Source organism: Pezoporus wallicus, unplaced genomic scaffold, assembly GCF_028554395.1.
Source record: "Pezoporus wallicus isolate ANWC-B61680 ecotype Strahan unplaced genomic scaffold, APGP_CSIRO_Pwel_v1 contig_447, whole genome shotgun sequence".
In the NCBI taxonomy this organism is placed as follows: Eukaryota; Metazoa; Chordata; class Aves; order Psittaciformes; family Psittacidae; genus Pezoporus; species Pezoporus wallicus.
Genome location: NW_026636385.1, coordinates 964,330 through 980,807, shown reverse-complemented (window position 1 = coordinate 980,807; position 16,478 = coordinate 964,330). Strand labels below are relative to the sequence as shown.

At 42.2% G+C, this 16,478-nt stretch overlaps 1 protein-coding gene across 2 annotated transcripts in view; it reads left to right on the top strand.

Moving 5' to 3' along the window:
• The first annotated feature begins 14,539 nt into the window (after positions 1-14,539).
• RHPN2 (rhophilin Rho GTPase binding protein 2) overlaps positions 14,540-16,478 on the top strand; it is a 29,715-nt gene continuing 27,776 nt past the window's right edge. Inside the window, exon 1 of one of the 2 annotated variants that reach the window (XM_057400172.1) lies at positions 14,540-14,624. In XM_057400172.1, the coding sequence (XP_057256155.1) occupies positions 14,608-14,624 (17 nt within the window). In that variant the 5' untranslated portion in view covers positions 14,540-14,607. The remainder of the gene's footprint in view (positions 14,625-16,478) is intronic. The other variant, XM_057400170.1, reaches the window with a different exon arrangement.

Genomic DNA, 16,478 nt, shown 5'->3' with positions numbered 1-16,478 from the left:
ATGTTTTACCTTATTCAGACTCACTAAAAGCACAATATATTATACATTTTAAAACCAAAACCCCAAAGGACTGTAAACCCAAACAGTAGCCCTTCATTTTGTGCTGAAGAGTCTATCAATCCACAGCTTTTGTAAGCAAGTATCACCAGGATCTTGAAATCCTTGAAAATAAGTCAAAATTTGACTTGAGATACTCCTGCCTCAGCAGATGAGGCTTCTGCAAGTTTAGTGGCTGATCTCTAATCCAGTACTTACGTTTGTATGCACAAGACTGGCTTCTTTCAGAGTGAAACTACCGGAGTTTCAGGTTTCTGTAGGAAATACTTATTTGCTGTCCCATGCAAACAGGGAGTACTCTGTTTACTTTAAATCTCTAATTAACTTTAACACAATGAAGTAGAAGGCACAGACATTTATCTACCTACATTATCTTTTCTCATCAGTACTAATTAGCAAGCCATTAGCTAGAACCTACAGTGGCAAAATGAGCTGTTAGCACAGTTGCTGTTTCCCTTTGCTGTGAAAATAGTTGTTCCTGAATAGTCAATTCCATATGATTTTAACACACAGGCTTAAATAAATCTTTTTCACACAATGTTAACAGAAAATCTTTTGACTGTCTTACCTGTTATGTTAAAAGAGTCAGGGTAATTTTTATTTGCTTTTGTATCACAGTGGTATTTTCTTTTCCATGGTAAACTCTCTCTTGTTTACTACTGTTAAATTAGGTGACAATTGGCTAATCCTAGCTGTTAAGTAAGGTAGTAATTACAATGTCTTTTGATAGTTGCAATGAAACTAAAATATTGATAGGTTTGCATATTTTACAGGTACAATAAAAATCGACATTTTTGAATGAAAGCTGAGACAAGAAGGCACAAAAGCACAATATAATCAGTTCTATATAAACATTAAGTTTGATGGCTTTGTAATGGAAAATAACTGCGGTGCTTGAAGGTGGTTGACATAGTTTTAGGTCCTTAGGACCTTAGCACTAAAAGTGTAAGAAAAGCAGGATAGAAAAACAGGACCTGGGGATGGGGAGTATCTGGGACTAGCAGATATCCAAGGTGGGCACAGTTAAACTAACTGATATGTAGAAGGACAGGATGATTGCTATGTTTGTGGTGTTAATGAACCCATTAAGCTGGTGTAAGTATCTACTGGGGAGTATCCAGGACTAGCAGATGTCCAGGGTGGGAGCAGTTAAACTAACTGATAAGTAGAAGGACAGGATGATTGCTATGTCTGTAATGTTAATTAAGCTGGTGCTTCAAAAACTGCCAGAAGTTATGAAGATTGCTGGGAGAAGTAAACGACCCTAAAAGACCACCATCACATTTTTGTAAACGTGGGAAACTTACTGGAAAATGATGTAATTCATGTGTAGCCTCATGAATATGTGTGTCCAGTGACTATGTAAGGATGGCCCGTTTAGCAATACGGAGACACACGTTAGGTGGAGCTATCTCCCGTGTCTCTCGGCGCCGCAATAAAGAATCCTGCTTGTTAACTTGAAACTTTGTTGGCGAGTTTGTTCCTGGAGTTTCCTCCGAATCAATTTGGCGACTCAGATGGGACCCTCTCTGCTCGGCTGCAGGACCCGCTGAGGACAGGGCTCCCTAGGGCCCTCGGGAGTTTTTCCCAGGGGGACCCCTCAACTCATTCGGATCACTGCGGGAGCAGACAAGGACCATATGATAAAAGGCATTCTTTTCTTTTGTATAGTCTGTAAGGTGCAGGGGGCATCTCGGTTTGGTAAATTGTTTTGGTAAGCGTACGCAAGGTTTGGAAGCCTTCCATAAACCGAGATAGGAAATCTCGTGGGTAAAGGGATGCTGGGGAGGGACTCTTCATTAGACTGTAGTGATAGGACAGGGGGTAACGGGTTAAAACTTAAACAGGGGATATAAGGAGGAAATTCTTTCCTGTTAGGGTGGTGAGGCAGTGGAATAGGTTGCCCAGGGAGGTTGTGAATGCTCCATCCCTGGCAGTGTTCAAGATCAGGTTGGATGAGGCCTTGTGTGATCTGATTTGGCGTGAGGTGTCCCTGCCCATAGCAGGAGGGGTGGAACTGAATGTTCTTAAGGTCCTTTCCAACCCTAACTATTCTATGATTGTATACCCGACTGCTAGCGTCCTTTTGGTATACACCCACAAGAAGCAGAGGGCGTCTTGTCGTTTGGGTCCTGCAAGATGCAGTGGGCTCCTTGTAGGAAAAGTTTTGGATTTTACTGGTATTTGACTTATGTTGTGGCTTGTTATAGTTCTGATTTTGGTCTTGTAATTTTGGTACTGGTGCCAGACTGTTATAACTTGTCGTTAGTTTGATAGAATTTTAGTCTCTGTCTCAAGTGTTTTAACTGTGTGGAGTGTGTCTGTGGGATCCCGTGTGTTTGTGTTGAATGCGAGATTGATAATGGGAAATCAGCAGAGTGGAGAGATCTTGAAAAAAGAGTCCTTTAGGGTGCATTTTTGCACACTGGAAAGAACTGGGAGGGTTTCCTGGGGGCTCGGTAAATGAGAAAACGTTGATAAAATATTGTAACCAGTGGTGGCCTTTGTATGCTTTGGAAGATCAGGAAAAATGGCTTAAAAATGGAACCTTGAGCTATGATACATTGTTACAATTAATGTTTTTGAGGTGGCAAGGAAAATGGAATGAAGTAATGTATGCAGATATATTTTTCACTTTAAGAAACCACCCGGACTGACTGAGAGAAGGAATGCAAAATTGGTATACTTCCTCCAGATCCCTTAATTTTGGCTTTGGAGAAGAACAGGGAAAAACTGAAAGCTAAGCTGGAGAGATGTTCAGATTGTGATACTGGGGAAGTTAAGGAAAACCAAGGGGGAAAGGAGGGGAGCTCGGGTATCTCCTGTGTTTGAGCGTGGGGTGAGTGCTGGGGAGACAGAGGTGGAGGGATGGGTTCTTCTGTGGGACTTGATCTGTGTGTGTGCTGTGGGAAGTTTGGACGTTGAAAATGAGACTGCTCTGGGGGAAGTGCCATGGAGTGGCTCCGGTGGCTGAATTGGAACTAGACAGGCACATGGGGAATCTACTCTAGCAGATCCGCTGGTTATAATGAAGCTAGGGACTAGGGGAGATAAAGTGGAATTTTAGTGGATACAGGAGCAACTTATTCGGCGTTAAATCAGAGGGAAATGAATTTGTTACAGATGTGGGAGCTACTGGCCACCAAGTAAAAAAAAAAAGGGGGGGGGGGAAGGCAAAAAGAGGCATTCTTTCTGAAACCCTTAAGTACAAATAGGAATGCATAACTTTTTATGCATGCTAATTCTCCGAAATCTTTATTAGGGTGAGAAGCAACATTTAAAGAAGGCAAAATGGAATTAAGAGTTAAAAATGATCAATTAGTTGCAGTTTTGAGTTTATCTTTAATTCAACAGAAAAGTGAACAGGAGGACCTCCCTGAAATAGAAGAAATCCTTAATCAGGTATATCTGGGAGTATGGGCATCTGAAATTCCAGGTAAGGTGAAAAATGCTTTGCCTATTAAAGTAGAAATAAAAAGAGGAGGCCTGCCCAATTAGAATAAAACAATATCCCCTAAAATTACAGGAAAGGGAACTAAAAAAATCATTGATAAATTTAAAAATATAAATTATTAATTGAATGTGAACTGGAACATAATACTCCTATCTGGACAGTAAAGAAATAAAGTTGCAGATTGGTTCAAGATCTCAGAGCAATCAACAGATTTGTAGAGGATATTCATCCAGTAATAGCTAATTCATATACCTTATTGACTAAATCAAATAATAATTAGAAATGGTTTGCCGTCTTGGATTTAAAGGACTCTTTCTTTTGCTTACCATTGGCCAAAGAAAACCAGAATTTATTTTCTTTTGAATAGGAAAATCCTGCCACAGTAAGGAAAACCCAATTAATTTGGATGGTATTACCTCAAGGGTTTTAAAACAGTCCAACGATTTTTCAAAGTCAGTTAGCACTGGAACTAGAATCATGGAAACCACCCACTCAGACAGGGACTCTGTTACAATATGTGGATGACCTTTTAACAGAAACAAAGGAAGAATGTGTGCAGTGAATGGTGGGATTATTGAATTTTCTGGGACTGAATGGTTATTGGGTAACCAGACAAAAGGCCCAACTAATTCAAACCCGAGTTTCCTACCTAGGATATGAAATAACAGAAGGACAGAAAGAACTTGGAACTGCTAGAAAAGAAGCCATTTGTCAAACTCCACGACCATCGACCATCAAGGAGCTCTGGACGTTCCTGGGAGTGACTAGATGATGCAGACTTTGGATACATGATTATGGTGTTCTGGTAAGACCACTATATGAACTGTTAAAAGAAACCCCTCTGTCTTTAGAATGGATTGATTCAGCAGAGGAGGGCTTTTAGAAATTTAAAAACAGAGCTAATGGGAACTGCAGCTCTGTGACTTCTGGATGTGACTAAATCCTTTTGGCTATATTCCTGTGAAGAACAGGGAGTAACTTCAGTGGTCCTTGCTCAGAAACTAGGACCCTATAAGAGGGCAATGGTGTATTTTTCAAAACAGCTGGATGAAGTGAGCAAAGGATGACCCAGATGCCTAAGGGCTGTGGCAGCAGTTGTTTTGAATATTGAAGAGGCTCACAAATTTAACTTGGGACAAAAGATTACTGTACTAGTGTCCTATGTTGTATTAGCAGTCCTGGAACAGAAAGAAGCCCACTGGTTATCTCCTTCATTGGGGCTGTCCAGCCTGGAGAAGAGAAGGCTGCATGGAGACCTCATAGCAGCCTTTCAGTATCTGAAGGGGGGGCTATAGGGATGCTGGGGAGGGACTCTTCATTAGGGACTGTAGTGATAGGACAAGGGGTAATGGGTTAAAACTTAAACAGGGGAAGTTTAGGTTGGGTATAAGGAATAAATTCTTTACTGTTAGGGTGGTGAGGCACTGGAATGGGCTGCCCAGGGAGGTTGTGAATGCTCCATCCCTGGCAGTGTTCAAGGCCAGGCTGGACAGAGCCTTGGGTGATATGATTTAGTGTGAGGTGTCCCTGCCCATGGCAGGAGGGTTGGAACTTGATGATCTTAAGGTCCTTTCCAACCCTAACTATTTTATGATTCTATGATTCTGTTTTTTAAAATATCAGGCCACCCTTGTGGAACACGATGATATAGAAATCGTGGTTACTAATGTTGTCAATCTGTTAGAGAGGGTGAAGGTTTTACAATAAAATAATCATATAAAATAGTAAAATGATTATATTTGAGTAATTTATAAATCAATAGTGAGGCTTTGTATATTAGAAGACATTGTAACTTTGCTGTTTTGTATCATAGTTACTCTGTAACTAAACGTTACAATTGTAGTCTTGGTAGCAAGAGCTAACATAACTGTATATGGTGAGGGGAGTATGGGTGTATGTATTGTAAAACTCTACCCAAGCAGAACCTAAGTTTAAGATAGCCAAAAAGGGCATGCCAGAAGCATCCTGGTGAAGATAAGAGAATGCTAACATCCACAAGACAATTGGGAACTAGTCAAGTAGAGAAAAGGTAAAGAGGACAACCTGAGGAAGACTCCTTACTTCATCTGAGGAAGACTCCTTACTTCATCTGAGGAAGACTCCTTACTTCATCAGGGCAACCACCAGAGGGGGCTGCGCAAGCGCAAAAGAGGCTGGTGTCGTAATAGACTGATGTAGAAATCCTTGATGCATATGTATTAGTGAATGATGTAATCTGTGTTGAATATGTATTAGTTAGGAAATTTTTAGTGTATAAATTGTGAACGCGATGTGATGGGAGTCGGAACCAGATTTGGGTGCGTACCCCTGGTTCCCGGCGCCTCAATAAAGCACCTCATATAACCATCCTGGCAGTTACGTGTTTGTCTCGACGCTAACAAATCCAGCACCCTTTTGCAGGAATAACCAACAGAACTACTAACACATGGCTGCTTGGCCACTATAGAGGCTGTATATTCAAGCAGATCAGATTTGAAAGAAACCTCTGGAACATGCTGAACGAGAGCCCTGGAATTGTCTAAAGACAAAAGGATAAATATTTGGACTGATTCTAAATATGCATTTGGTGTGGTCCATGCATATGGTGCCATCTGGAAAGAACAAGGACTTTTGAACACACAAGGGAAACAGATTAAACATGCTACAGAAATTCTACGACTACTGGAAGCTGTTCAGTTACCTGAGGAAGTAGCTATTATGTATTGTTGAGGGCATCAACAAGGTGACTCTCATTAGGAAATTGGAAATAATTTGGCTGACTTCGGAGCCAAATGAGAAGTTTAACAATCTAAAATCATTCCCTTAATCCCTGACGGCAAACTAAGCATTGAGAAATCTAAACCTAGATATTCAAAGGAGGATAGAAAATTGATTGAAGATCTCAAAGGAGAGGAAAACAAAGAGGGTTGGGTTCAGATATCTGATGGGCGACTCTGAAAGCTAGTTCAGGAGGAGCATAATAAAACTGATTTGGGTAGCAACTCTTTGTATAAATACTTAGACAAATTATAGGAAGGAATCTATATATCATAGTTCAATTAGTGACAATGTCAGCTCTGTCTCAAGAATAATCCTAAAACTGAAAATAGAAATCAAATTGGTACAACTGTGGGAGGAAGTTATCTGAGACAGCACTGGCATATAAATTTTTCTGAATTACTGAGAAAAAGAGGTTACCAATATTTGTTGGTGTTAACAAATACTTTTTCAGGGTGGCCAGAAGCATTCCCTTGTAGAATAAATAATGCAAGACAAGTAATTAAAATATTGTTAAACTGTATAATACCGTATTTTGGAGTACCAGCGGCAATTTCTTCCGACTAAGGCTTGCACTTCAGTGCAAAGTAGTTACAAGAATTTAGCAAAAATTAGAAATTGATTGGCAACTACATGTTCCATACAGGTCTCAGGCCAGTGGGCAAGTAGAAAAGGTGAACCATCTGATCAAACAACAGACTGGTAAAATATGTCAGGAAATAAATTTATATTGGTACCAAGCCTTACCACTGGCTCTGTTAAGAATTCAAACTAAACCTCGGTCAAAAGAAGAGGCTAGCCAAGTAAAATATTAGAAGAAATAAAAGAATATTAGGGACAAGAGCGAGAAGCATGGATTATCTGACTCACTCTTTTAGATCCAGAGACTGGGTTCATGTTAAGAATTTTTCAGGACATCCTCTACAGGAGAAGTGGAGTGGACCGTATCAGATATTATTGACCACCTTTACAGCAGTGAAAATAAAGAAACAATGTGCTTGAATACATTACTAAAGAATAAAGAAAGCACCAGAACCAGAGAAGACATGACGGATCAAACCTTCAGGACCCTTACATATGAAATTGCATGAGTCATAATTTGGATTTATATGATAACTGGTGTACCAGCCTGGGACCAATACTTATACCTGAAATTGATGCAGACTGTTACTAAAGTTGTTAATTGTAGTGACTGTTGGGTGTGTGCACAGTTGCCTAAATCAGGAGCAGATCAGGACCTTACATTAATTGGCGTTCCAATTTCCAACACTATCTCATGGACAAATTTGTGGGTGAGCACTAGCAATCTACATCCAAAGGAAAGGTTAAGATTTGGGATAGTTAATCCTAATCCAGTATTATACCCGTGTATGAAGATGTATTACACCAGGAACCAGAGTATGAGATTGTTTGTTTAAATGCCACAGGTGTAAGTCACTATTCAAATTGCAATCACACTATTAGTACATGGCATCGTGGTTCAGTGGTGGCCCATTCCTGAAGGGAAAGGGTGGTATTGGTTATGTGGAGAAAATGGTTATAAGACCTTACCCCCAACTGGAAGGGGGCACGCACCCTTAGGTGCTGTTATACCCAATCTCACTATTATTGACATGTATCCGTCTCAAACCCAGGTTACATGTTTTGCTAAACTGATTAAGCTAGGATTTAACGCTATTGCTGATGGAACACTGCATTTCATAGTTTTGTGAGATGGCTAATTTCATCTTTGGGAGTAAGTGAATTAGAGAAGGCAGATGTAAATATCTCAGCAAGCATTAAGGAACTAGAAAGGAAAACCACTGACATAATCCAAGCAGAACAAGAAGAGATAACTAGCCTATCTAAAATGGTATTACAAAAAAGAATGGCTCTAGACATGTTATTGGCTTCACAAGGAGGGGTTTGTTCTGTAATCAATGAAAGTTGCTGTTCCTATATAGATCAAAGTGGTGGGATTGAAACAGATCTGGAGGAAATTTGGAAACAAACTAAAATATTTCTTGAAATGGCCAAGGATGATACTTCCTGGGGGTTTGAAGAAATATGGTAAAAGTTAACTTCATGGTTACCTGATCTCTCCTGGTTAAGGCAACTGGTTGCAGGAATATTAATATTAATTGTTTTAATATTACTTGTGGTATGATACAATGTTCCTTCTGGTATTGTAAACTATCTATGATAAATTATGAAAATTGGAAAAGAAATGAAATCAAGAATCAAGTAGAAACAGGAAATTATTTCAAAACCAATGTAGATGGTAATTGTAGTATATAAAATGTTGCAAAAGAATTTGCAAAAGGACAGAAAAAGGGGGGATTTGAGACAAGAAGGCACAAAAGCACAAAATGTTATCAGTTCTATATAAACATTAAGTTTGATGGCTTCGTAATGGAAAATAACTGCGGTGCTTGAGGGTAGTTGACATAGTTTTAGGTCCTTAGGACTTTAGCACTAAAAGTGTAAGAAAAGCAGAATGGAAAAACAGGACCTGGGGATGGGGAGTATCCAGGACTAGCAGATGTCCAGGGTGGGAGCAGTTAAACTAACTGATAAGTAGAAGGACAGGATGATTGCTATGTCTGTAATGTTAATTAAGCTGGTGCTTCAAAAACTGCCAGAAGTTATGAAGATTGCTGGGAGAAGTAAACGACCCTAAAAGACCACCATCACATTTTTGTAAACGTGGGAAACTTACTGGAAAATGATGTAATTCATGTGTAGCCTCATGAATATGTGTGTCCAGTGACTATGTAAGGATGGCCCATTTAGCAATACGGAGACACACGTTAGGTGGAGCTATCTCCCGTGTCTCTCGGCGCCGCAATAAAGAATACCTGCTTGTTAACTTGAAACTTTGTTGGCGAGCTTGTTCCTGGAGTTTTCCCCGAATCAAAGCTCAAATACTTGCTGGTAGATTTAAGGTTGAGACTGAGCTCTTAAGCCGGTGATGGACATCAGGCTTTGGTTTTCCAGAACTTGTAACCCGGGTTCGAGACGGATACATGTCAATAATAGTGAGATTGGGTATAACAGCACCTAAGGGTGCGTGCCCCCTTCCAGTTGGGGGTAAGGTCTTATAACCATTTTCTCCACATAACCAATACCACCCTTTCCCTTCAGGAATGGGCCACCACTGAACCACGATGCCATGTACTAATAGTGTGATTGCAATTTGAATAGTGACTTACACCTGTGGCATTTAAACAAACAATCTCATACTCTGGTTCCTGGTGTAATACATCTTCATACACGGGTATAATACTGGATTAGGATTAACTATCCCAAATCTTAACCTTTCCTTTGGATGTAGATTGCTAGTGCTCACCCACAAATTTGTCCATGAGATAGTGTTGGAAATTGGAACGCCAATTAATGTAAGGTCCTGATCTGCTCCTGATTTAGGCAACTGTGCACACACCCAACAGTCACTACAATTAACAACTTTAGTAACAGTCTGCATCAATTTCAGGTATAAGTATTGGTCCCAGGCTGGTACACCAGTTATCATATAAATCCAAATTATGACTCATGCAATTTCATATGTAAGGGTCCTGAAGGTTTGATCCGTCATGTCTTCTCTGGTTCTGGTGCTTTCTTTATTCTTTTTTCAACATTTGGTTTCGAATTCGTTCATTGAGAAGGTCAACATAGAAGTGTTTTCCTATATCCTTTATTATATTCTTTAAACCATTTCTTCAAATAGACAGCTTCTTGTTGATTACAGTTTTGTGGGTTTCTGGAACTTCAGACTGAAAGCAGCATAATCAAGATAGAAAATAAGGAAGCAAAAATTTATTCATTTACAGGGCTGTTAAAAAACTTGTTAATGAGAAAAAGGAAAATGTAAGTACAGGCCGTACAAAAAATACGTCATTACTTTTTTATTTTTCAAAACCGAGCAAACTACTTCATCTCTAATTTATGTTGTGTTCAGTGGGAATATTTCCAATTATTCTTCCTGACAACATATGGCTACTGTATCGGTGAAACAGACACATGAAGTACATCCTCTGATGCGTTTTTTTTTAGCTGCTACTAAGTGCTAACTTTCGGGGTTTTTTAGATAATGAGAGGGAAAAAAAGTTAACGAGTATTGCCCTTAAGTACACAGACCCTTGTCTGTGGATCTCCACTGAATATCTTATCTGGGAAAGGGGATGATGTTTTTGCCGTGCTTTGCCTTACATTCTAAATTCCCACTGAAACTGCAGTGTCATGTTTACAGTATGTTCTCACAGTTGAATAGGTGAAGCAGATTAACTGCTCAATACGAAATGGGATTTATTTTATCCATCAGTGAAGATAAAGCTGCAGTTAACATGTGCCCCTCCCTTCTAGCCTGAAGAAGCAGCACTGAAATGCTGCACCTACAGCCAATCACATCATGGCCACCCCAAGCCCTCTTACTGAGTTTGTGTAACATTTTTATACCATTTTGCTATCACTCAGTAAACTTGCTGGTAAGGAAACTTTCTACTGGCACTTCTTACTTGCAGTTCCTGTCTGGTCGCTTTCAATTCATCTGTCATAAAAATACTTTTGTTTCTGAGAATACTTCCCCATTCTTTGTTCTCAGACTTTTTCTAACCTGAAAATCTACATCTTGTAAACTTGTAACAGTCTCAAAGCAGATTCTCATCACTATTGTTACTGTGCTCCCATTAGAATAATTTTTGCCATTCTCAATCTCTCCCCCCTCGTCCCACCCCGTCCCCCCAATACATATTTGGAAAGGGGGGGGGGGGGGAGAGTATCAACCAATGATCTTTTTCCTGTCTCCTCACCTAAAACTTCCCTACAGTAGACAGACATTAGCCCATTAAGAGCTGCAGTCTTCAGAAATAAAGTGTGATACTAACTCGAGTAATTTGATGCAATGTAATTAATTGACCATAAAGTTACAGGCTGTCAGGGTTACTGACAAAATCTTTTTGTCTTTCTGCTCAGAACAAAAGTTTAATATTCAAAGCCGCCAGCAACAGGAGGAGAAATATGTAACTGTGTGTCAGGTTCAGAATTCAAGAGGCTACCCTGAGAAACTTCTCCCTTCATACAGCAGCATTCTAAGTACTTGTCCTGATAAGCCTGGGTGTCTCTGGGACAAAAGCTTTTTGAGGCACTTGTTACATGCTTATAGCTGCAAGGGCTGTAAAATCACAAAAAGGAAACCTTCTCTTTCAAGAGAGCAGAACCTGCCCTTACTAAATCAAAGCAGATTCCTATTCAGTATGTAACAGTGCATCAACAGACAGGAAATTAATTTCCCAAATCGAAACTATTTTCTAGTGGCCAAAGAGAAGACTGAAGATGGGATTGCATATATTCCCATAGTTTTTTCAATATAGGAAGGACAGGATTGACTAAGCAAGTGGTGTGATACAAACATAACAGAAATATGGCACATAATGTGCACAGGTACATATGTACCACGTATATTGTCATGTGTCCAAATTCTGGTCCCTATTACCTTTCCTATCCTGGGATAAAATCTGGGACAATTCAATCTCTGCCTTTCAGTGCCTGTTTTCAGCTGGCCATTGCTAGGATCACCTGGCTGGTTTACCTGCGAAGATGCACGAAGCCAGATAGAGCCAGTTTTGTAACCAGAGGGAGGTTTGATGATGCAGAGATAAGATTTCTTGCTTTCAATCTCAATGCTTTAGGCACAACATACAGAAATTCTTTGGATGCAAATTCTTAAGCTTTTGGTGCTCTCTCATGTCCAGTGGGCCAGATCACCATATTTGCTCTTTCATAACATTAAACATAAGTATTGACCAACATCTGCAGCTATACGCCCCTTTTTCTGAGTACATGTGTCCAGATTCCTAGCCTGTTATTACTCAGTCTTTAGAATGCAGCAATTCAAACCTCCTGAGTAACATAACCGTGAGAAACTGAGAAAGTTTGTGGTATGCACTCACCTCTGTTTAGAAATTCTAATAGCAACCAAAAAGCTTCTGGAGACAAGACGTTTAACCAACTGGTGAGAAGAGCAGGGACATGTTACTCTGAGGGTAAATCAGGTTGTGGAATGTTCTAAACTGCAATTTACATTCCAGGGTCAGGGAGCACTCCTACCCCATCATTATGCAGTTCAGCCCTAGCTACTGAGACCACATAATCCACGTGGGCCTTTTGCAGCAATTCATGTTCACCAAATGCAGACAATATTTGCAATGACTTACTTCAGAAATCTGGTATCAGTCCTCACACAATCATGAGGAAGTACCTTTATCCCAGCAAGGGGAAGGCAGAATTTAAAGATACCATGGATTCAGGGCTGAGTTTGCTGCATAAACTTGCTGTGTGTATCACTGCTGACTTTGTTTTATTCAGAGAACCCACCACCAACAACAAAAAGGCTGTGTTTTGTCAACAAGACATGTTTAAAGTTATCTTTAGTATTGTACTGTGCAGAAACGTCTGCAAATTTGTCTTTTACACATGACCATGGTAACAGTCTCTCATGGTGGTGATGACTTTCTGACCTTTTGGCCTGGCTACAGACTCTTGTGACATTATTTGAGCCTTTCAATGAGATCTGTTTTAAGAAAACCCAGCAAAAGCAGTGCAGATTCCCAGGATGATCACATTAATACTGTTTTAATTCAGTATTATACTGTTTTAATTCAGCTGCCAGATCATACCAGCATGGCCTGTGCTGGCAAATTACTATTTATCTCTCATTTATATTAATGTACTTACATGTATTTCATTGCAGTTATACACTGATTTGCAAGATTTCAGTTTTTAAATAACTTTTAATTTAGCAGGTAAATACATTTTCTAACACTTTAAAAAATAAAACTTTTTTTTTTGCACACTTTAAATAGAAATTGAAGCAAGTTGAACTGTTTTCCCACTTTCACCTATTTCTATTCAACATATAATTGGATATATTTATTCAGCACCTTTAGAACTATTAAAAAGAGGAAAAAAGTACCAGGGTGAGTGTGAACAAAGAGGCAGGAGCAGATCTTTGGATTCTGAGGTGCTGGCTCCAGTTTTCTTCCTTAAAACCAGTCAGCAGACACAGTTTAACTGAACTGCGCTGCCTAACTCTGGAGACATCAGTGTTTTCAAAGCAAGTTTCAGTTGAGGGTGCAATTGAAAAGATATTTTTCCTTTGATAAAGAAACATTGTCTCTGCAGATCTGTTCCTGACATAACTATACCACAGTTCTAAGAAAGATGAAAAAAGGGAAGGGGCGGGTGGGGTGGGGGAAGCAGGGGAGGAGAGAAGACAAGTTTGGTAATATTCATTTAAGTGTTTTGCTGTATTGCATCTTCAAAATACCTGCATAACTCTGATGGTTAAGCCTGGCTAGTAATAGAAACCAATACTGACGGTTTTTTTATTCAAGTGTCCACTAACCGTGAAAACGGTTACACAATGGAGTATTTCAAAGATGGGAGGTTTCCAGTCCAAACTCTGCAGATTTTTGCAATGCTGAGATTGAGCCCACAGCAGTTTCCCGGAACCGGGGCCTGTCCTGCTTCTCATCCAGATATTGCTGCTCTTATCAGCGGCCAAGACCAGAGCCTCTCCAGCCCCTCCGAACTCTGCGACCGGTGTCAGCCGTTCTCCTGTCCTCCCCTAGACGGGAGGCTGAGGCGCTACGGACGTGACCGTGCGAGCTTTGGACACTGGCCCACTAATGCCTTCCCCCTGCCCCGGTGTTGGGGGAGTATCCCCCTCGGAGTAACGAGCCCGGGGTAAGAGGCCGCCACCGGCTGGAAACCTTGGCTCCCATACGAGGAAGCTGGCCGTGACACGAATGGGACCGGGGTCCCACCCTGGGGGCTGTCGCCAGGCACAGCAGCACGGGGAGGACGCAGGGAAGCAGACAGAAGCGAGCTGTCCCTTCGGGGCGGCTAGATGGGCTCCGAACGGCAGCCAGCGGGCTGGGAAGGGCGCAGCGGGCCACCGGGCTGCCCTTCCAGCCAGTGCCGGCACCGCCCGTCTCTGGACGAGGGGCACCTGGAGCGCCCGGCCGCGGGACTTCAACAGTCAGCGGCCCGAGGGGCCTTGCACAGACCTCACCGGGGCCGCCCCAGCGCGGCGGAGCGGACACCGCTGCGGGCGGGGCGGGACCGGGCGGGACCGGACGGGACGGGACGGCGCGGACAGCTCCTCCCCGCTGCCACAGGGGTGGAGCCGGGCGGTGCCGTGGGGGCAGTGCCGGCATTTCCCGCAGGATCGGCGCTGCCCTCAGCAGTGCTTGTCTGGCAGCGGTAGGGGAGGGAGGGCTCGCCCGCCCGCCCGCCCGCCCGCCCGGAGATGACAGACGCCCTGTCTCCCCGCGGCTGCCAGCCGGCCGAGCCGGCGGAGGATGGCTACTTTCGGAAGGTAGGATGCGCGGCGGTCTGCGCGCCGGGACGGGCACTCCGGGCTCGGCAGTCCCGTGTCCATCTATCGCTACTGCTTTTTGTTGATGGAGAGTCGTGAGCCCCGTCCCGTGGAGGCAGAACGTGGGCGCCTGTGCTCTGGCTGACCGCTCTGCGGCGCTTGGGGTAGGGAACCGGGTGAACAGGACTGTCTGCGGGGTTCCGGCCGGCCGCCGCGGCGCGATCCTCCGGCGCTGGGCTTTGCTCTGCGGGACAGGAGCACTCGTACCCCCACAAAATGGGTGAAATTCTCCTTGGCAGCTTCTCTTTTCTTTCGCTGTTCTCTTCCCTGTTCGCTTCTCGCTGTGTCTCCTTGCTCGCTCTCTAGTAAATTGCCTTGTGTACCTGTAAGAACGTTTGGTGGAGTAAGGCAATGAAATTAACAGACTCGTTAGGAAGTTTTTAATGAACATCTGTCCTAATTACTTTTCAGACTTAGTGGGCGGCTCATGCCATAACCTGCACCTGAGCTCTTTCAGCACAGGGTAATTACAATGAAGTGTCTCTTGTCCGATAGCCTCTGGGCTGCTGTGAACTTCAGCGGGGGTGAAGGATAACGAGTGCCGCTTTCGGGAGCTTGGAGTCAGCCCTCCCTCGCTGCGTCGGCTGGGTCGTCCCTTGCAGCTCTCCACCTGCAACTATTGTTGATGGGCTTCAAATAGGGGTGTGGGTACTCGCAGGGATGTATATTGTGGGTCTGAGACAATAGACTGCTTACCCTATGGAGGGAAAAAAACCAAACCAAACAACAACACAAAGCCCCAAAACCCTCGTACATTAGGTTGTTGCTGCTTAAAGCAAAGATACCCATCCCTGCAGTGTACTTCAGCCATGACCTGGATTATGCAATAGGAAAGCCCAGACACTTTTCTCTGTGGCCTTCCTTACAGGCTGTTTGGATTTTGGACCCCAGTATTTACCAAATTCATCAGCTTCCAGGAGCTTAAGGAACGATACTGCTCTTTAGCAGAGGAACTTTTCACAGCTGAAAAGAGCCAAGTTTTACCTGTGCCAGCCAAGCTGCAAGGCCTTGGTACTGGTGTGTAACTAGAGGCTGAAGCAAAACTTTCTCCAAATCTTGTCTGGTTTCTTCATTTGAGTATAATATTTGTTGAGTAATCCCTGATTTCTTAGTAGTCCACAGCAGGAAATCATAAAGTGTGGCAAAGTTGTAATTATTTAGAGTTTTCACAGCTCTGGTTTCTATAGTACAGGATGCTCATAGGCTGCCTGGAGGCGTGTTAGTAAAAAAGTTGACTTCATGCACTTGTCAAGTTCATTAAGTCAGATAAATCAACTCTTCCACCTGTTTGTTTTTACTGATGGGGACTAACTGAAGTTTCATCATGAAGTTGTGGTTCCTAAGTCATAAAAGTAGATCTTCTGCAGTCAGACTTGCTGAGGGACTGAGACTGTTTTCAATTACATTGCTGTATGTGAAGGTTAAGCCCACTGGAAACAGCATCAATGTAAGTCCCCCATCCTGGTCAGGAATTAAGTGTTTCTCATATATGAAAATACTGTAAGATCAATTTTATACCTCATCATAAACAGCAATTTCCATTTTCCCCACTTTTGAATTACTTATGTCTTAAAGGAGTAGAAAATAGGAATCTGATTAAATCTGGGTGAGGCAGTGTTGCAGTGCAACGTTCTTGCATCTGTTCACTAAAATCTTTGAATGGTTTATCCAGCTTATAAGTGTCTTTAATAAAGTTGTGCACCTCACATCAGGCTAGATGCTTAAAGCTTTCTGTCCCAAAAGTTAGATGTAAGCAGGAAACCAGTATTCCTTGTTATACATTAGCTGGATGGT